Source organism: Paroedura picta, chromosome 5, assembly GCF_049243985.1.
Source record: "Paroedura picta isolate Pp20150507F chromosome 5, Ppicta_v3.0, whole genome shotgun sequence".
Taxonomy (NCBI): Eukaryota; Metazoa; Chordata; class Lepidosauria; order Squamata; family Gekkonidae; genus Paroedura; species Paroedura picta.
In genome coordinates, this window is record NC_135373.1 from 17,483,605 (window position 1) to 17,504,454 (window position 20,850).

At 50.9% G+C, this 20,850-nt stretch overlaps 1 protein-coding gene across 1 annotated transcript in view; it reads right to left on the minus strand.

Annotated features, from left to right (window-relative positions):
- The window catches only part of ATP1A3 (ATPase Na+/K+ transporting subunit alpha 3), a 48,499-nt gene extending 33,520 nt beyond the window's left edge, over positions 1-14,979 (minus strand). The window contains exons 1-7 of the mRNA XM_077336708.1: positions 14,710-14,979; positions 7,689-7,814; positions 6,331-6,390; positions 4,455-4,658; positions 4,217-4,330; positions 1,947-2,081; positions 402-519 (exon numbers count right to left, since the gene is read on the minus strand). Coding sequence (XP_077192823.1) covers positions 402-519; positions 1,947-2,081; positions 4,217-4,330; positions 4,455-4,658; positions 6,331-6,390; positions 7,689-7,814; positions 14,710-14,715 — 763 coding nt within the window. The 5' untranslated portion in view covers positions 14,716-14,979. The remainder of the gene's footprint in view (positions 1-401; positions 520-1,946; positions 2,082-4,216; positions 4,331-4,454; positions 4,659-6,330; positions 6,391-7,688; positions 7,815-14,709) is intronic.
- Between the last annotated feature and the right edge of the window lie 5,871 nt (positions 14,980-20,850).

Here is a 20,850-nt window from a genome sequence, read left to right on the forward strand (position 1 = left end):
AGGAAAAAGAATGGCTATCCTTTTTAGGTCAGTAATGCAAACAATCCCCAAGGACTTAGACCTAATACAAGCAGGAACCTACAAGGACTTCAGGGAGATCTTCTTTCCTTCTCCCCCCTCTTCCTGTAAGTCTCTGTTTCCTTCACATCAATGTTTGGGGCAGGGGCTTTGATTTTAGATTTTCCTGCAAACCTGGGGGCATTATTCAATGTTGCAGGAAGATCTGTCTTGTCCATTAAGGGCTCCAATCTCTGGATTTAAGTATCCTCAGATCTGGCCAGGTTGAGAATTAGATCTATCCATATCGTTCTTCCACCAGCATCCTGGCAGACCATCTGAGATGCCACGAAGACACTTTCCCATCAATCTATACCCTTTCCCCTTTTAGGGTCTGGCCATACCCTCTACACAGTTGGTCGAGAAGAAGGTGATATTCCTGGTTTCCAAGGGGTTATCGTGGGTGCAATCGGGGGATCGTGTCTGGGGTTCCGATTCACCAGTCAAGGACGAGTTATCCACCTGGACAGAAGGAAAACCACAGATGCAGCTAAAAATGGCTCTAAAAGATGCGTCAAGAACTTTGACGTGCAAATGCCCTTATTTTAAACTTTGCCATGAATTCACATTTCAGATCTTCCAATTCTAAAAGTCAGCAAGCAAACACTAGGAAATCCAAGGGATTTTTGACCCCCAACTTTCAAATGTAACACTTCTCCAGGAAAAAGCTGTATATGAATAGATGACTAACAAAGAAATTGGAATCTGGGGTTCTGAACTAGCATCCTTTGACATGTGACAAAATTCCTGGTATATTGTTCAATTGAAACAAATATCTGATTCCTATACCTTAAAACGTTCTCTCTGTGCCTCCCTCCTAACAAAGGAGGGCCAGAAATATCTTTAGAACAGAACACTATGAGCAGGAATGTCTGAAGCAGCTATTGTGATGCTAATTTTAATTGTCTTGCTTCATGGCCAACAAACTGTGGGCATTCTGCCTTCAAAACTCGCATTAGCTTCCCTCTCCACTAGGCCTGGTTAATAAGAAGTCGGGTTTTTTTTTTACCCTGCTTCTCACAACCTGAAGGAATCCCAAAGCAGCTTACAATCCCCTTACACTCTTCTCCCCCACAATAGACACCCTGTGAGGGAAGTGAGGCTGAGAGAGCCCTGAGATTACTCAAAAAGAAGAAGAGAGGGAGCCCTGATGTTACTGAAGAAGAGTTGGTTCTTATATGCCGCTTTTCTCTACCCGAAGGACTTTCAGAGCGGCTTACAGTGGCCTTCCCTTTCCTCTCCCCACAACAGACGCCCTGTGAGGGCGGTGAGGCTGAGAGAGCCCTGATATTACTGAAAAAGAGTTGGTTCTTATATGCCGCTTTTTTCCACCAGAAGGAGTCTCAAAACGGCTTGCAATCGCCTACCCCTCCTCTCCCCACAACAGGCACCCTGTGAGGTAGGTGGGACTGAGAGAGCTCTGAGAGAACTGTGACTGGGCCAAGATCACCCAGCTGACACCCAGAAGGCGTGGGGAATCATACCAAGTTCTCTAGATTAGTTATCGCTCTTAACCAATCGCTCTTAACCAAGAAGAAGAGTTGTTTTTTTGTACCCCACTTTTACTGCCTGAAGGGAGTCTCAGAGTGGCTTCCAATCCCCTTCCCTTCCTGTCCCCACAACAGACAACCTGTGAGGTCCATGGGGCTGAGAGACCTCCAAGAGAATTGTGATTGGTCCAAGTTCACCCAGCTGGCTGCACGTGGAAGAGGAGTGGGGAACCGAACAAAGTTCTCCAGATTAGAGGATGCTGCTCTGAACCACTACAGCACACTGACTCTTAAAGAAGGGACAAAACCCTTTGCAAATCCCACAGCACTGGACACCGGTGTTCCATGGTTCAGGAAATTTGGGGCAGGGGGTGGGGAATGCACATTCCAGGGCCTCACCTTGCAGCCATGGGCGGAGATGATCCTCAGGTCGGCCGGGACTCTGTCTCCCCCTTTCACTTCCACTAGGTCCCCGACCACCACATCTTCGGCGTTGAGTTGCATCTTCTCACCTTCCCGGATTACCAGGGCTTGCTACAGGATGAGGAGAGCAGTCTTGGTGAGGTATATACAAATTCTGCGGATTCTCAACTATCACTAACTGAAAATGCATTGCCCTAGCACAGCAATGGCCAAACTGTGGCTCTCCAGGGTGTAAACTGCACGGAGCTTTTATTCCAACCCCAGATCGATTCAGTCCCTGCCCTCTACACAGAATGCGATTTCCGTTTGGATTTTGGGCGATTTTAATTTTCCTTCTCCAGCAAGAAGGATTGATCCGGAGTGTGCGATATCTTTAGTGTGCGATATCTTAGAGTGCTTTTAATCCTCAATATCCATTGGGAAAGAAAGCTCCGTGGTAGAGAACCTCTGATAGGCTACACTTGGTCATGTGACACGCTTGCCTTAAAGGAAAAGCCCCTAATTTCTCTCAACTTCTGTCGGTCCTGGATTTTTCCTCCCTCCTCTGCCTTTTTCGATCCTCTCCCCCTCCCCTCCAAGAAAAGAAAGAGGCTCCCTGCTTGACTTCTCCCCCCCCCCCTTTCAAGAAAAGAAAGAAAGAGGCTTGGCTCCCTCCCCCCTTCTGAACTACCCTAACCACGTGCAGAAGACTTTCCTGTTTCAATGGGGAGGGGGGGGGGAGAAGAAGAATCGAGTTCAAAGCAATCTGAATTCAACAGGATTGACAATGGAATAAAGAAAGTAAGTGCAGACTCTGCCCAGGTGTCCATGGACTACAATTCCCATGGGCACCTAGAGAGGCACAGGCCACCTCCCCTAATCTCTGGGCGGGGCAAAAGCCACTGAGCTGTCACTTCTATTGTCTTTTGCATCGTTCCAGTAGCAGCCAGCAAGCCTCTGTTTATCCATTCATCCTTCCTTTAAAATGATCCTTTTGAAACATGCATTTCTGTTCCCAGTTTGGAAATGCAGGCATTCCAAAGCAGAGATCCACCGACGCCATCTATTTCTATGGCAGCACGGATCGAAAAGCAAAGCCACCCACTAGCGACACTTAGATTTGGCCAAGCTTCCAGCATTGTTCAGGATATGCTTTCCTGTTTCGTGACTGCTGTACAAGAGGTGGTTTGAAAGGCTTCCAAATTAAAATTCACTTCCTTTTTAGCTCCAGTATGTTTGAACCAGAGGCATGACAGGAAAGGGAAGCACACCCAGACAGTGGATAAATTTACCCTCTAACAACACTCATTCCCAAACCCTCTTGACTTTTATTTTGGTTTCATTTCCCCTGCATGTTTTGGGAAACCGTTTGTATGTTGCTCTGTTGTTTTTGGCATAGAAACAAAGGGCTTTTCCACCTCGGTTTTTTATCTTGATTCCGGCTCCATGTTGCTTTGGTTTATCCCCAATTTCTACGTGCATTTTTTGCACCACGCTGACTGACAATACTATTCCTGGTGCCCAACCAGTGTTTATAGGAAATGGGCAGGGCCAAGTGGGGCTTCTGCCCTCCATGGCTTCAGATTGGCTACTGGAAAACTGACTGGCTGGACAGATTTTGTAAAAGGTTGTTTTGGCAGCAACTGCCACCACAGCACATGGATCTTCATTCTGTAAGTAGAGACAAGCTGCCGCAGTCATTTTGTGGCTGGCTCCGCCTCCTGTGGCAGCCATTTTGGGGCAACCAAGGACAAAACAATGGACAATCTGGGTTCATTAGGGATGGAGTAACAATGAAATATGGGGAGAGATGCAAGGGGAGGAGACAGACTAGAATCTGGAGGCCAAGGGGATGAAGCCATACTAGAATCCAGAGGCATTGGGGGTGGAGCCACACTAGATTCTGGAAGGACTGTGGGTGGAGCCAGACTATAAACTGAAGGCATGGCAGTGAAGCCACACTAGAATCTAGAAGCATTGAGGCGGAGCTACATTGAGATCCAGAGAAATTAGGGGAGAAGCCAAACTATAATCCAGAGGTACTGGGGAAGAGTCTGACTAGAATATGTAGGCATTGTGGGAGGAGCCTGGCACTTTAGATGTGAAGTTGGGCACCATTTGGGGGTATCGTGGACTGCCAGGCGGAATTTTGAAACTATTGACTTTTCAGAGCTTCCAGATAAAACCATGCTGCTCTAACTACTGAGCTCCACCCACTGCTCTCATCCAGCAACTCTACCAGCACACCCCTTTTTCACAGTCCATACCTGTGGCACCATGTTCTTGAAGGACTCCATAATCTTAGAGCTCTTAGCTTCTTGGTAGTAGGAGAAACAGCCGGTAATAATGACCACAGCGGCCAAGACTATACCTAGGTACAGCTGTAGAAGGATGGGAAAAGATACAGGAAGTTGGAATCTCAAAAGCCCTGGAGTATCCCTCCTTTCACCCTATTCCCTCTCCTCCCTCCTTCCCAGGCATCCTGAATTTAGTGCAGGCACTCACGTTGTCCCCAGCTGGGTCGTCCTCAGTCCCCGCTTGGATGCCATAGGCCAAGAAGCAGAGGATGGCCCCGATCCACAAGAGGATGGAGAACCCTCCAAAGAGTTGGCGGCAAAACTTCACCCATTCAGGAGTGGTAGGTGGTGGGGTGAGTGCGTTGGGGCCGTCACGAGCCAGGATCTCTTGGGCTTTGCTGTGGGTCAGACCCTGTTGGGGGGAAACAGAGAGACTGATTCTTTCCTGAGCCCATGATGGATCCGCCTGTCGGCCGGCAACCTTATCTTGCCGGCATTTCTGTTCCTTCGCTCCCTCCAATGATTTCTCTCCAGGGACTAATGCTTCAACCCGAAAAAGACCCTTTGAAGTTCCCATCAGGATATGCAGAATCACACAGAGCAGGAAGAGACCACCAAGGGCTATCCATCCAGCTGCTCACCTCAGACTATTAAAAATCACCCCCTCCTGACAGGTGCACCATACTGCTTTCCAAGAACCTGAGGCATAAATTTGTACTTCCAAATGTTGCACAGAGATGGTGGTGGAATCACAGCATCCTCTTAGGATAAGGTTCCCAGTTTGGAGTTGGGAAATTCCTGGAGGTTTTGTAACTGGAGCCTAATGGGGGCAGGTTTCGGGAGCAGAGGGTCTTCGATGAAGTACAATGCCATAGAATCCACCTTCTGCAGCAGCTATTTTCTCCTGCCTGGAGATCAGTTGCAGTTCCATGAGATCTCCAGCTGCCCTACCTTAGGAATCTGCAATCCAGTTTTCCTGAACTAACTTGCTTGTTTATAGAGAACATATTCCAAACCCCAATGACATACAAAGCGTCCTGGGGCAGGTGTAGTCATCCTGTGATCCTCCAGATGTCCATGGGCTACAATACCCATGAACCTGACCGGGGCTTATGGGAATTGTAGTCCATGGACATCTGGAGGACCACAGGTTGACTACCCCTGTCCTGGGGAATGCTGGCCCAGACAACCCATCTCCTGCCTTGGATCCTCATCCTGTATAAATAAGTTCCCCCAACTCATTTGTCAAATTTCACTTCAGAGGATCAAGCTCCCTGTGGTTGATTTTATAGTCAACTGTCAAGGTTCAAGGACTGGCCAATTCATTCATAAGAACCTCAGAATAGCCCTCCTGGATCAGACCAGTGGTCCATCCAGTCCAGCATCCTGTCTCACACAGTGCCCAGACAGTTCCTCTGGAGAGCCAGCTAGAAGGCAAAGAGGCTGAGGCCTTCCTAAGAATCTAAGAAGAGTCCTGCTGGATCAGACTAGTGGTTCATCTTGTCCAGCATCCTGCCCCACACAGTGGCCAGCCAGTTCCTCTGGAAAGCCAACAACAGGGCAGAAAGGCCAAGACCACCATAAGAACCTCAGAAGAGCCCTGCCGGATCAGACCAGTGGACCATTCAGTCCAGCATCCTGTCTCATTCAGTGACCAGCCAGATACTCTGGATGGATAACAACCAGGCACAGAGGCTGAGGCCTTCCCCTGATGTTGCCTACTGTCTCTGGGATTCAGGGGCTTAGCACCTCTGAATGTGGAGGTTCCCATCAGTCACCATGGCTAGTAGACACTGATAGGCTTATCCTCCACGAAACTATCCAACCCCCTTTTCAAGCTGTCTATTCCTGTGGCCATTACAACGTCCTCTGGCAGTGGATTCCACACTGTAATCACTCACTGTGTAAGGAGCTATTTCCTTTTCTTTCCCCTCACCCCGATTCTCTCCAGAAAATAAAACCCAACTATCCCCATCATGCAGTCCTGTAATTCTCACCAAAGCATCCCTCGTACTTCAAGAGGGAGACAGTAGTGCCACAATATAGGTGGGGGAAGAACAACCCTGCAACCTGGGTTTCCTTACCTGCACGCAATCCGTATTGTATTTTCGGCACACCTCCTCGATGGACATTTTGTGCTCGGTCTGAAGGGGGAAGCAAAACAGAATGAGAATTAGAAGGTCACTCCACTCTCTCCTTCCGTTCCTCCCTCCCTCCTGTTCCTCATCCACTGCTGCTGGATTCATTTGAAGCAGAATTACTCCAATCTAAATTCATTGATTTCACTTTCTATAACCTGGAGTAGGTCTGCATCAGATCATAAGAGTGAAGAAGAAGAAGAAGAAGAAGAAGAAGAAGAAGAAGAAGAAGAAGAAGAAGAAGAAGAAGAAGAAGAAGAAGAAGAAGAAGAAGAAAAGTTGGTTCTTAGATGCTGCTTTTCTCTATCTGAAGAAGGCTCAAAGCAGCTTACAGTCGCCTCCCCTTTCCTCTCTCCACAACAGACACCCTGTGAGGTGGGTGAGGTTGAGAGAGCCCTGATATCACTGCTCGGTCAGAACAGTTTTATCAGTGGCAAGCCCAAGGTCACCCAGCTGGCTGCATGTGGGGGAGTGCAGAATCGAACCCGGCATGCCAGATTAGAAGTCCGCACTCCTAACCACTTCACCCAAGAAGCCATATTGGATCAGGCCAATGACCCGTTCAGTCCAGCACTCCATGTCACACAGTAGCCAAAACCCAGGGCCTGCAGGAGGTCCACCAGTGGGGCCAGAACTCTAGAAGCTTTCCCGCTCTTGCCCCCCAAGCACCAAGGAGACAGAGCACCCCTGCCCCAGACAGAGTATTCCATCTAAACCTTGCGGCTAAAAGCCACAGATGGACCTCTCCTATACAAGTTGCCTAGGCTTGTCGGAACCACAACTTCTTGCGGCAGTGAATTACACATTTTAATGACTTTTTGGGTGATAAAGGACTTTGTTTGATCTGTTCTCAGCCTACTGCTCATTCAGGATTTCTTTCTCGACCTTCTCTATCCCATGTTTAATTTTGTAAACTTCTGCCACATCATTCCTCATAGAATCATAGAATCATAGAGTTGGAAGGGACCTCATGGGTCATCTAGTCCAACCCACTGCACTATGCAGGACACATAGTGCAGGGGGTTGGACTAGATGACCCAGGAAGTCCCAAATCTATGGTTCTATGATTCTAACCCTATCACTCATCCCCTTTAACCTGCCACCCCCTTGAACCTTCAGAGAATCAGCCTCTCCATCAGATGGCTATCCAGCCTCTGTTTAAAAATTTCCTCAATTGCTGTTTCTCCAGGCTATAAAGCCTGCCCCTAACCTCTTTCAGATTGGCCCCAAAAATGAACTGGGTGTGAAGCCAAATAGCCCCTTGCTGAGCGGGCACTCAATGTCAGTGCTCCTCTGGTGCTCACCATCGCAACTTCCTTCTTCAGATCGTCCAAGTCCCGGGCTTTCTGTGCTTTGCCCTTTTGGGGCGACTCCTTCTCGTCATTTTTGTCTTGTGTGGTCGCCACACGGTAGCTGTCTGAGCGGCCGTACTGCACAGGAAGAGAGGAGGGGGAAAACACAAATCCCTGTATCAAAGAGGGTCTCGGAACTGTATTCTTCGAGCAATTCCCAAATGCCTGTATCCATGGGGCGAACGCTCCATTTAGCAAGATCTTCTGGAGAATAGACCTGATCCCACCCAAATATGAAACTCTCATTTCTCAGAATTTGTTTGAGGAAACAATTTTTTGGATCACAGCTCTGATGGAGAGTATCCCCGGTATATCCCCCAGCAACCAAAGAATATAAGAAGCTCTCTTAAGACTTATGGCTGGGGTCCCTATGCCTGTGGGCGCCTTTAGAATTCTGGCAGAGTGCAGTGACCGCAACCACAAAATGTCTGCCACAAAATGGCTGCCACAGGAGGTGGAGCCAGCTACAATATGTACGCCGCAGCACACGTTCAATCCTACCATGATGATCCTTGTATGGTAGTGGCAGCCTATGAAAACAGCATAAAAAAAAACCCTGCACAGCCAATCCAGCCTCCAACAGCCTCTCCTAGTTCTGCCCCCCTTTAAAAAACACTTGGCAGGTGCCAGGAAAGGCATCAGGCACCACAGTGCCCATGGGCAGTAAACTCCTATCCAGAAACATAAGTTCCATCACATTCAGGATGCTCAACCAAGAACCTCTTGGCTTTCCGATTTGGTGCGCTGAATCCATGTACACAAAGGTGATTTGTGGTGCTCTTTTCACATGGCGGAACATTTTTCAGGGTGTCAGCAGACCCCTTCACTCCCCCAGGGCATAATTCCCGGGTGGAACATTGTGATGGGTAGCCATCGGTCAGGTTTGCTCCTATTTGATACTTTTAAGGGTTGCGATGGCATTTCTCATCTTTGGGAAGAAGCCAAGAGATCGGCATTCTCTCAGCTGGTAAAAATCTACACTGCACAAGTGTTGGGGAACAGAAGAACAGGTCAAGGTCAGATTATCTGGCCTAGAAAGGTTTGCCAGCTCCCTGTTGGGAAATATCTGGAGATTTTGGGGGTGGAGCCTGAGGAAGGACGGCTTTAGGGGGAGGGAATTCAATGGAGTATAATACCAGGGGTAGCCAAATGGTGGCTCTTCCAATGTCCATGGATTACAATTCCCATGAGCCCAGGGACCACCTCGAGGTCAAGAACCCTAGACCTGTGTGTTGTTTTCCATTCCTTGGACAAAAAGAGTGAACTTCCCAGATCCAAGGCCTCGTTTTCTTTTCTTTTTCTTAAAATGAAGGGCAAGTTAGAATTTCAAACACAGAAGGATTGGGGGGACCCCACTTAAATCAGGGGTAGTCAAAATGCGGCACTCCAGATGTCCATTGACTACAATCCCCATGAGCCCCTTCCAGTGAATGCTGGCAGGGGTTCATGGGAATTGTAGTCCATAGACATCTGGAGGGCCGCAGTTTGACTACCCCTGCTAGCCCATACCTTTCAATCCTATCTCTATTTTTAAAAGACTTAGACATCTTGCCCCAAACCCCCATTTTTTTCCTGTCCTACAAATCTAGCTGTTTTACTCTGGATCAACCCGACTACCCTCTGGAATCGCCCTATGAACAGTTTTTCCCTTCCTGACTAATAAGGCCTCTAAACTACCTTCTGGTAATCGGGCCTCGGGTTTGACTAGGCCTTGAGTCCTGACTGCTGAAATTTGTGACCAAATCCCACTCTACCAAACGCGGTGATAGCCACCAGCTGTCTGTTTAAAGGGCACTGTAAAATGCACAGAGGAGGTCCCTCACTTGACCTTGGGGACTGAATGGAACCCCCATGTTCAAAGACAGTGTACCAGATACTGAGAGAAAAAAAATATGACAGGACACCAGTTCATGCCTTGCTTGTGAATATCCAGAAGCATTTTGTGGGCTACAAACAACCCAGGAGGGATCTTGGTCTGGCCCAGGGGTAGTCAAACTGCGGCCCTCCAGATGTCCGTGGACTACAATTCCCAGGAGCCCCTGCCAGCGAATGCTGGCAGGGGCTCCTGGGAATTGTAGTCCATGGACATCTGCAGGGCCGCAGTTTGACTACCCCTGGTCTGGCCCATCATGGCGATTCGTATGTGCCTAAACTGAATAAATATGTCTTTTCTTTGAGTTTCACTCATCTTGCTTACTGGTTTACTAGACTGTGGTCATGATTAAGGAATCAGAGAACGAACCAAAGTTTATTTCCTTGGGCGCTTTGTGGATCACCCTTCGGCCACTGGCACAGAGGTACAACTTCGCACTTTCCAGTTCTGTCCTTTGAAAGAGAATCCCTGCCAAATCCTTGGGGATCAGAAGGAGGTGCAGGAAAGATGGCCGTCTGCCCAGCAGCCAAGTAGACCATAGGTCCCACACACACTCCAGTTGGACAGGGCCTGCCAGGTTTGATCTTTGGCATTTTTTCCATTCCAGGGGGAAGACTTTGGCCCGAGACGATGCTAGGTGAGATGTATCAATTGTCTGGCCAAGTAAAAGTTCATCCATCCATCCATCCATCACCAGCCCAGGCCTGGCAAGCAATTGTTGGCAAATATGAACTCCTCTTAATCCCCGCTGTCCATAGGCATCTCTGTTTATCCAGGGGTGGCCGAACTGTGGCTCTCCAGATGTCCATGGACTACAATTCCCATGAGCCACTACCAGTGGCACGGGCTCATGGGAATTGTAGATCATGGACATCTGGAAAGCCGCAGTTTCGCCATTCCAGATCTATGCAGAAGCATACAAGCGCATCTATATTCCTTGGAGTACAAATTTTTCTGCACTGCGGATGTGTTTTCCTCTCCAGGTTCCAGAACCGGCTTGGTTCTGGGGGCCACAATCCACCTTTTGGGACCTGTGGTGTACATGATTTTCTGACCAGTTGGTGAGGATAGCCAGCATCCACTCACTTACTACCCTTGGAGGATAACAAGGCAGTGACTGGGAAGAATGCACCAGGTGGTCTTTAGCTAGATCTTTGGAACATGCCAAGCAAAGGGAAATGACTAGAAATATTGAATCCTTGAGCTGGCGACTGAAATTACATGTGATTCCCTTGGCTAGGAAAATGGGGCCAAGCGCAGAGGCGGCTCACTCTGGGTTTTTCTTGTCCATGACCTTGATCCATCCCTATCTGATCAGGGGAAAAAGGTAGTCTGCAGTTGTGTGTATACAAAAAATGTTCAGAAATGTGAAGGTCACACTGTCATTCCCAGCTGCAGGATTTTCTCCTACTCTGGCTTGCTGTGGTCTCCAAGTCAAACAGGCATTGCAGGTTCTTGGAGTAATGCAAAACCTGCAAAACCTATTTGACTAGGCACAGCAATTTTAAAAAGACTATGCTGACCAAAAACCAATCATTCCATCATACACCCTTCACGTCTCTGAAAACAACTGTCTATATACAAACTACCTTGTCTTCCTAGCAATTATTTGCAGCCTGGAGACGGCTGATGTTGGTCCATTTTTGAGGGGACCCAGATTTGGCCTTGCCCGTTCCTTGAATGGAAGGAAAGATGGTATATAAAAGCAACAAATAAATCTTGGCCTTAAGGCCCAACGACTATTTCTGTGACCTTGACTGACCTTGAGGTGTCCTTCCCGGTTTTGCCTTATCTGGAGGCTAGAGGGCCTGCTAGATGGGAATCTCTGGCCCTGACAAGTGTCCAAAAGTGGAGGTCCTCCTCTTCTGGATCATTGTGGAAGGAAGCGTTGAGAAAACGCCCTGCAACCAGCCCTATTCACAAGCAAGGCCTTGTTATAGGGCAAACCTTTGCCCAGAACTAGGGACACTTGAAAAGTCAGGTACGCAGCCCTAAGCACAGTAAACACACACTCTAAGGCACACAAAGACACAGGTGTCTACTTATTTACTGAATATACTGATCATCACATATAAAGCTATGCGTAGCAAAGGCAGAGTGCTGTCCACACTTCTGCATGCAAACGCGCCACCACACGCACACAGACCCTATGTACCGCTGCGCTCTCCCCTCATGCACTCCCTGGGCCACCAAGGTCTCCTAATGTGCCCACGTGCCAATACATCCTTTTCCTCCTATGCCCACATCTACCAGCCATCACAATCACAGGCTGTTGGCTTAAGTGCTCAATCATCACCTGCCCCAAATTTCAAGTTGGTTGGGGGAAAAAACTGCAAAGTGGCCACTTTCCCCCTCCCTCCACTTCTCCCTCACCGGCAGCTGCCCTCCAGGGCTGGAGAGGAAATCCCAACCGATAAGGCTGGCTGGAGGGGGCTGCAGTGCTTTATCCCTCGGCCCATCTGCAAAAGGGGGGTGGGTGGTCCAGAAAGGGGGATTCCCCTCACTTCCCTACTGCGGACCTAGCCGACCGATAGCATCCGGAGACGCATGGCTAGGCTGGTGGCGCATAGGCACGGCTATGGGACAAGGATGGCGCAGCGCCTCCAGCCCCGGGCAGCGCCAAGGAGCCATCCCCCACCAAGCGCACGTCGGGGGATGCGGTGGGCTGGGCTGGGGGGCTCCCCAGCAGTGTCCGACCAGCCGCCACCCCCCTCGTCTGCAGCGTTGCGCCGAAAGGCAGGCAGAGCCACCTGGCGCCGTGCCAGTGCTGCAGTACGATCCCCAGCCGCAGCGGCCCATAGAGGACGGGTGGGGGGGGCCGGGATGGAGGGCAAAGAGGGCTGCCCCCCCACGCACCCCTTCCTCACTCTTGGAGGGTCCCTGAAAGGAGGGCAGGGGACAGGGTGCATAGGCGCCCCCCCCACGCCCTCCCGGACCCAAGACCAAGAGGGGGGCGGCAAAGGCGAGGGGGGACCCTGCAGGAATGGAGGGGAGGGGGCGACTTAAGGGGGGGAGGCTGATCGTTGCAGACGGCAGCAGGCCTGGCTTCAACACTGCAGGGAGGAATCGTCTGCAAACGGAAGGGGGGGCATTCTAAGGGGGAAGGGAGGAGGGGGAGGGCACGGAAGCCTTCCCCCCCCCCGCCGCTTTCACTTTTGGGAGATCATCAGCTCTCCCCTCCCCGGGGGAATCCCACCCTTTCGCTTGCCTTGCAGACCCCTTTCACATTGCCTCCCCCACCCCCCTCTCTCCTTCCTGCGCCTCGCAAGGTTACAGCTGCTGCGGCTGCAAAGGCGCCCTCGCTTTGATGTGGGTCTCCCCCTCCCCCCCCCCCCCCGCGCAAAGGAAGGCGGATTAGCGGCTCTCGCCCGAGCCATATGCTCCCCCCCCCCCCCCGCCGCCCGCGTCCCACCCTCCTCCTCCGAGCACGCCCGGGGCTGGCCTTTTTGGCCGGCCGCCGCTCGCCTCTCTTAACGCCCCCCCTCCCCATCTCCGGGCGCCCCATTTATTCCTGCAGCTCCCTCAAGAGCAGAAAATGACGCTTCCGTCGAGGATCCGCATCCCTCCCCTCCCTGTTCTTGGACGGGGGGTGGGTGGGTGTCGTCTCAATAGGATTTCTCAAACGAGATGTTCACCCCCCCCACACACACGCACCCAAACACATATATATGCCCAGAGTTTAGCAAAGCAGAGACGCCAGAGATCCAATGGGGGTGTCTGTGATCCCCCCACCCCGCTTCTCCAATTAGAGTCTTGGGGGGAGTGATGACCTTGGGGTTGGTGATGATCCCCCCCCCACAACCCCCGTGGTTGTCCCAGGCTTGGTTGGGCTGCCGCCTTGGGCTGCCGCAGCCCCCCAGAGGACAGGGCTGCCCTTGAATATCAATGAGGGGCCGTCACAGCGCCATCCCCCCCCCCCCCCTTCTGAACACCAGGTCTTTTCTGGACAGCCCGTTTCCATCTCTCTCTCTCTCTCTCTCTCTCTGGCTTCTCTGTGGCCGATGACTCATCTTCTTTCCCTGCCTCTCCATCCATCCGGCCATCCTGGCTGACATTTTTGTTTGGGGGGGGGGATTTTTCAACCATTGCCCTGCTAATTCGTGTTTCCCCCTTGCAATTTTGGTCCTCCCCCCCCTTCCTTAAAAGCATGTTCCATTTGCAAAGACACCCCCTCCTACACACCATCACCAATCCCTTCTAGGCACCCCCTCCCCAAGAACACCATCCTCAACACAACCTCAAAGGGGGGCGGGGGGGGGCGCGTCTCAGCCCTTCAATCCACATTTCACATCCGCACCCTATGACAAATGCCGTCCGCAACGTTATCCGCCCCAAATCAAGACTGTGGTTCCCAGAACGGTAGAAAGAGTGATGAGGTTTTATCTGTTGCCTAGAGAAAAATATTTCCTGAGCATCAAGAAAGGAGGGGGAGGGGGCAACTTGGACAAACTGGGGTAGGTTGAGGAAGTCCCCCCCACTCTACGCCCAAGGGGAAGAGGTTATATTGCCTGGCCACAAGGAAGAGGCAGAGGAGAAGAGAAGGTTACTGGAAGGGGGGAGGGGGCGCCACATACGGGTACCACTGCCTCGGTTGCATGCCATGCACAGGCATCTATAGATCCGTGTCACACAGGCAGCCAGGAGATCCGCTAGCTGACCCCCCTCTCCCCCAACACGCAGGGTGAGGAAGGATTCACATGGGCAGTATGTGACGCATGGGAAATGCTGACATGCATCTCTCCGTTTCAGTTCCCATCATCTGGAGGAGGGGGGGTGTATAGGCAGGCAAAATTTCCGACTGCAGGGGGGCAGAGCGAGAGAGAAAGATGTGCTGACACACAGGAACGCCCTCCCCTCTGAAAAAAGCACATACATCTAGCTCTCTCTCTCCTGCACATGCAACTCTAGACACGCATATGGGGCAGACATGGCGGCATTGCTCGACACGCATATGTGGCACAAGGATGCAGGGATGTCAAGGGGCCAGGGGCCAGCTGGAATGGACAGACACCCCAGGGGCAAGGGATGTGGGGAGGGCAACAGAACCAGTCCGGACATGGACATGCGCGCCCAGAGAGGGAGAGTCGGGGTGGTACCTACCCCCATCTTGGTGGTTTTTCCGTCTCAACCTGGGTGATCCAGACTCTCCAGGGGTCTTCTAGCTGGCTGGCTGGCTGGCTGGCTGGTGAGCAAACAAGTGGATGGGTGGGTGGGTGGATGGATAGATAGATAGATGGGGAAAGAGAGAAAGAGAGAGAAAGAGAGAGAACAAGACAGAGGGGAGAGGAGGGAGCCGCCTGTGCCCCAGCCAGGGATACTCTGCCCACGGCTGTGAGGCGCCGAAGGACGGAGCACGCCAGACTCCCGGCTCTGCTGTCTGATCCGGGGAGGGCGCAACAGCCAATCAGCAGCGACTCCCCCCACACGCCAACCCACCAGTAAGCCCCACCCCTTTTACTGCAGAATTCACCTTCCCCAAGGTGGGGGAGAAGGGGGGCAGGGGATCCCTGGACCTCGCCAAGACACCTCTGCCACACTGCCCCCAAATCACACCCTCAAAGAGGCAGGGCCTCGCTTTTGAGTGCACACACACTGATACACACACACAAACGCAGCTGGGCCAAAGAGTCAGGGGGCCTGAGCACCCGGGAATCAAGAGAGCCCCAAGTTAGGAGCCAAGTGCAGGCCTCAATATGCACCCGCTCCAATCCCTGGGATCACCCAGCCCCTAAGCACAAAATGTCACCCTACAGGGCACCCTACAGGGCACCCCACAACTATGGCGCATCTCCTCCTCTCTCGCAGAGCCTTCACAAATGGAGACACCATTTGTTGTCAAAAATAAATGCTAAGAGTGTCAGGGATCAGAGGGAAGGGGATCGATCGGGATTTCTTCCCGAAACCTCACCCGTTTTAGACCAGGGTTCTTCTGGTCAAGTTTCGGGTTTCAGAGAGAGAGAGAGAGAGAGAGAGAGAGAGAGAGAGAGAGAGAGAGAGAGAGAGAGAGAGAGAGAGAGAGAGAGAGAGAGAGAGAAGAGCCAGAGTTCTTGAATCAAGCAGCAGTTTTTATTAATTGCAAAAATAACAGAGCCACTCAAGAGAAAGCTCTCCTGGAAGATTTCTGCCTGACCCCCTGAGTGGCCCTTGCACTTCATAAAGGATGTGCCTGCACCCCCACAGCTCCGGTCCAGAGAGGAGAGGACATCTTTGGGGACCATTCTCTGCCGCCTTGGGTGTTTCCGGATTTTATACCCTTCCTTCCTTCCTTCCTTCTCTCTTCCTCCAGTCCAGGAAACTGTGCCCTTGTTGGTCATCTCTGCACCCGCAATTTCTGATTTTGGGATCTTGCCGTGATGGCCTGGATTTATGGCCTGGAGATCTGGCAGGCTGATCTAGCCTCACAGACCTTCTGGATGTTTTCCTGACTCGCTGCCATCCTAGGTCATCTTCCAGCCTTGGCTTTCGGCCCAAACTCATCCCACTCTCATAAACCTGGCTCTTGGCCACAGCTGGACAGGTGGCCCACCTGTATGATTATTTACCTGCAATGGGTCCTGCTGCTGTGAGCTGGATGATTCATACTAGCCCTGTCTCATCTCAGAAGCTAAGCAGGGTGGGGCCTGGTGAGGACTTGGACGGGGGACCGCCCAGACTGGCTACACAGAGGCTGACAATAGCAAATCCTCTCTGAACATTTCATGTTAGCTATGAGAGCTATAAACCCCCTTGGTCTGAAATTTTGTATCTGGCATTGTCTCACATAGGGCCTCCAGCCCCCTACATCCAGGCCTCCCTGACCCACAAATAGCACCAGACCCATATTGTATGTATGACACACCTACAATGTGTAATCGGCTTGCCACCAGGGTTGTGGGCTTTGGCCACCAAAGCAGCCGTTCCAGTCCGCGGCCAAAACCCACAGCCCTAGTGGCACCCCTGGGATGGAAGAATTGAGGGATGGGGTGTGGGGAAGGAGGGGAAGGTAGTGGACTCAGCAGGGTACAGGGCCAGAGAGTCTGCCCTCTGAAGCAGCCATTTTCTCCAGGGGACCTGATAAGACCGGCGGTCTCTAATCTGATCGGTGTAGTCTGTTGAGCAATTGTAATGGCAGAAGGCCTCCAGGCAACCCTACACATGCCTCTGGCTACCCTGCCCACCCCATTCCCCACAGCAACAATTCAGCATCTGGACACACACACACACCAAGCCCTGTACCCCAAGAACAGCCAGGCCTCCTAACTCATTGGACGCACCACTCCCAAACGATTCCCAGGGTCACTGATTCATTCCCAAGACAATTTATGAGATAGAGGAAATTGTCACAGCAGTGCTGTAACTTATAGGGATGCCAATTCCCAGGCTACACCTGGGGATCCCCTGGAATTATAGCTCATCTCCAGGCAACAGAGGGCAGTTCCCCTGGAGAAAATGGCTGCTTTGGAGGGTGGGCTCTACGCCACCATCCCCATCTTAAATCCTGCTGACTCCCAGCTCCACCCCCAAAGTCTCCAGGCATTCCCAACCCGGAGCTGGCAACCCTAGATCCTTATGCCTAACTTGGGCCAGGAGTGGAGACTAGTAGATTGTCTAAAATCTCCTGGGATTACAACTGATCTACATGCGACAGAGATCAGTTCCCCTGGAGAGAAAGGCCACTTTGGAAGTTGGTTTCTGTGACATTCTGCCCCGCCAAAGGGTCTCACTGCCCCAAGCCTTCCTCAGGGTCCTCCCCCCCAAAAAAAAATCTCCAGGAATTTCTCAACCAGGATTTGGCAACTGCAGCAGCTAGGGTCAAATCCAGCTCCTGCAACTGCCCATCAAGAGTCAAAGAGTGGGGCGTGGAGGGAAATGACTCTGTCATTAAGAGATTTGCCTGCAGCAGAGGAGGGTCCCTCGGCCCACCAATATTTTCATAAATTCTTAAAGCATCAGCTTCGAGGGGGTATGGAAAGCAACTAGCTATTTATTTACATTTTATGAATTTCATTTCTATCCCACCATTTCCCCAATGGGGAACCAAAGTGGCGTAGGAGATTCTCCTTTCTTTTGTTTTAGCTCTTTGTAACAACCCTGTGAGGTAGGCTGGTGTGAATGGTTACCCAAGGTTACCCAACAAGCTTCTGCGGCAGAGGGGGGATTAGAATCCGGTTCTCCTTGATCCTAGATTCAAATGGGTAGCCGTATTGGTCTGAATTAGCATTTACGCCCTGAATAAATCTCTGTTGGTCTTAAAGGTGCTACTGGTCTCTGATTTTATTTTATTTTTTTATTTTTTTTAATTCAGTTTTTATTATTATTTGATTTTATTGTCTTTGATCCTAGTTGGACCTGGGGTTTCTCCAATTGGGTGAGAGTTAATTAATTTTTAATTTATATATTTTAAAAATTATCAGGTGATATGATCATATATGGTCATGTCAACCTGCCCCTCCTCCCAAAATTGCCAATGATGGGCCTGGAGGGGGTGGAAAGGGGAGGGGCCTGGTTGTAAAATTCCTTGCTGTAGCGACTGGAGTCCAGAGAGGTAAGTACTCTCATTTTCACCTAACTGTGCTGGGGGATGGCAGGGGTGACTGAGAAGCAGATGCCTGCCCCAGCCCTGCTCCCAGCCCAGCAGAGTAGGCCATTGGGCTGTTTCTGGCATTGGGGGACTGGGACGACAACGACGGAGTGTGATGTCATTCGCTGGCAGGGGCTCATGGGAATTGTAGTCCATGGACATCTGGAGGGCCGCAGTTTGACCCCCCTGCACTTCACATTCCATATGCAGCTGTATGGTGACTGCAGATTTAATGCGTTTATTATTATTTTTTAAATTATAATTTGATTTCTAAGCCACTCCTAGGAGCCTCTTGTGGCGCAGAGTGGTAAGGCAGCCGTCTGAAAGCTTCCCCCATGAGGCTGGGAGTTCAATCCCAGCAGCCGGCTCAAGGTTGACTCAGCCTTCCATCCTTCCCAGGTCGGTAAAATGAGTACCCAGCTTGCTGCTGGGGGGTAAACGGTAATGACTGGGGAAGGCACTGGCAAACCACCCCAAATTGAGTCTGCCATGAAAACGCTAGAGGGCGTCACCCCAAGGGTCAGACATGACTCAGTGCTTGCACAGGGGATACCTTTACCTTTACCTTAAGCCACTCCTCCTTCCAAGTGGACTCGGGACAGCTTACATAAATTAGTGAAAACCATCAAAAGCCCAGTCCCCATTAAGTGAATGTCTACACTACAAAGCTCAAGCCGGCTCAACAACCATACCCTCTCCACCCATCTGGCCAAATGGCCTTTGGCAAGGGGCTTCAAGGGTCTCCAATAGAGTTCTTTTCTGGGGGAAAGCACAATAATAAAACCGTGTTTCAAACTGACACAGACCGGCAGGGCGGATCCGCCTTTGTAACCTGCGCAACCGTTTCCCTGCAGCACTTGAAGATCTCCGAGTTAGCACAAAAAAAAAAAATCCTTCCCACCCACGCACAAGCCTTCCTATAGTGTCCTTGCTGGCTCTGTGCATTCTGATGTATGTAGCCCCACACGGAACACTGTTTTTCTCTCCGTCGGTTTCTCCCTTCCTGCTAACTTAATGGACTTTTAACAACATTCAGCGCCAGCCTGGCTCGCAGAAAGGTGTTCTCAGGGCTGCCGCATCTCCCTCCTTGAGTGCTGAATCATTTCAGAAAGGGCCGGGTCAGACATGCATGTTCACCAAGGGATATTGCGCATGTGAGAATGAGCTGTGGCAGGTTAAACCATTGCAGCACTAGATCCTGCACCACGCCGTCTGTTTGCGCTGAGTGCCCATTCAGTGGCACCCCTTCACACAGCCAGCAGCAAGGAATCAAGTGTGGGAGGAAGATGCATGTGTGAGTGGATCCCCACAGTTGCCTTGGGATCTCGCCTAACGAGGTGATTCTCTGGGAATTATGAAAGAAGAGCTGTTTTTGTACCCTGCTTTTCACTGCCCAAAGAAGGCCCAGAGTGACTTACGAACACCTTTTCCTTCCTCTCCCCACATCAGACACCCTACGAGGTAGGTGAGGCTGAGAGAGCTCTGAGAGAACTGCTCAGCAAGAACAGTTCTAAGAGAACTGTGACTGGCCCAAGGTTATCCAGCTGGCTGCATGTAGAGGAGAAGTGGGGAATCGAACCTGGTACGCCAGGTAAGAGTTAGTTACTCTTAAGCACAACACCATGCTGGCTCTGCCCTAAAATTATGTATGCCAATAAAGGTTTTCTGAGTCCCTGAAACTCTTTTTGGTCTCAAAGGAGCTCTTGATCACTCAGAGCCCCCCAGTTTTAAGAAGAAACCACCACCACCACCACCCCCCCCAGCATGTTAAATGTTAAATTTCTGCAACATCGCGCTCAGTGCGAACACCCTGTGAGGTAGGTGGGGCTGAGAGACCTCAAAGAGAGCTGTTCTGTGAGAACAACTTTAGGAGAACTGTGATTGGCCCAAGGTCACCCAACCGGCTGCATACGGAGGAGTGGGAAATTGAGCCCCATTCTCCAGATTAGAGGCCGCCACACTTAACCTCGACACCACACTGGCCTCTTCACCAGGGTCATTTGAAGCTGAGTTACTCCCTTCCAGAGCCATTGGGGTCAATGCAGCTAGAAGGGTATGCCTAATGTTGCCAACCTCCAGGTGGATGCTGGGGATCGCCTCATATTACTGTTGGATGAGAGATATTAGCTCCTCTGGAAAAAATGGCTGCTCTGGAGGATAAGCTTTACACCCTCCCCTCTGCACATTACGCCCTCCCCCCTCGAATCTCCAGATATTTTCAAGCCCAGAGCTGGCAACTACAGCTCAGTTTAAGATTGTGCTCTGGGGAACCTCACAACACTCCCACACACAAAGTGTCAAACAAGGTTCTGGGAGACATGAGTCCCAATCCCCACTCTGCCAGTCACACACTCCCCACCTGACCTACCTCACAGGGGTGTTGGGAGGATAAAACAGTAGAAGAAGACCAAAAAAAAAAAAAAAGGTGGACATCTCAATGAAGCACACCAAACAAAACAAAACGTGCCCCAGAATGCGAGAGGCCTACACAGCAACACCGGAGTCTGTTCAGCACAAAGCTGACAGATCGCCTCTAGCTCATCCCTTTGACTTAATGGCTGCATCATACTGTTCCTTTATTTATGATTCACATTTTTAATTGATGATCCTTCTAAATCTGAAGGAGTGTTCTCTCTCTCCCTCTTCTCTTCGGCCTTTGTAAGCAGCCAGGAAGGCAGGTT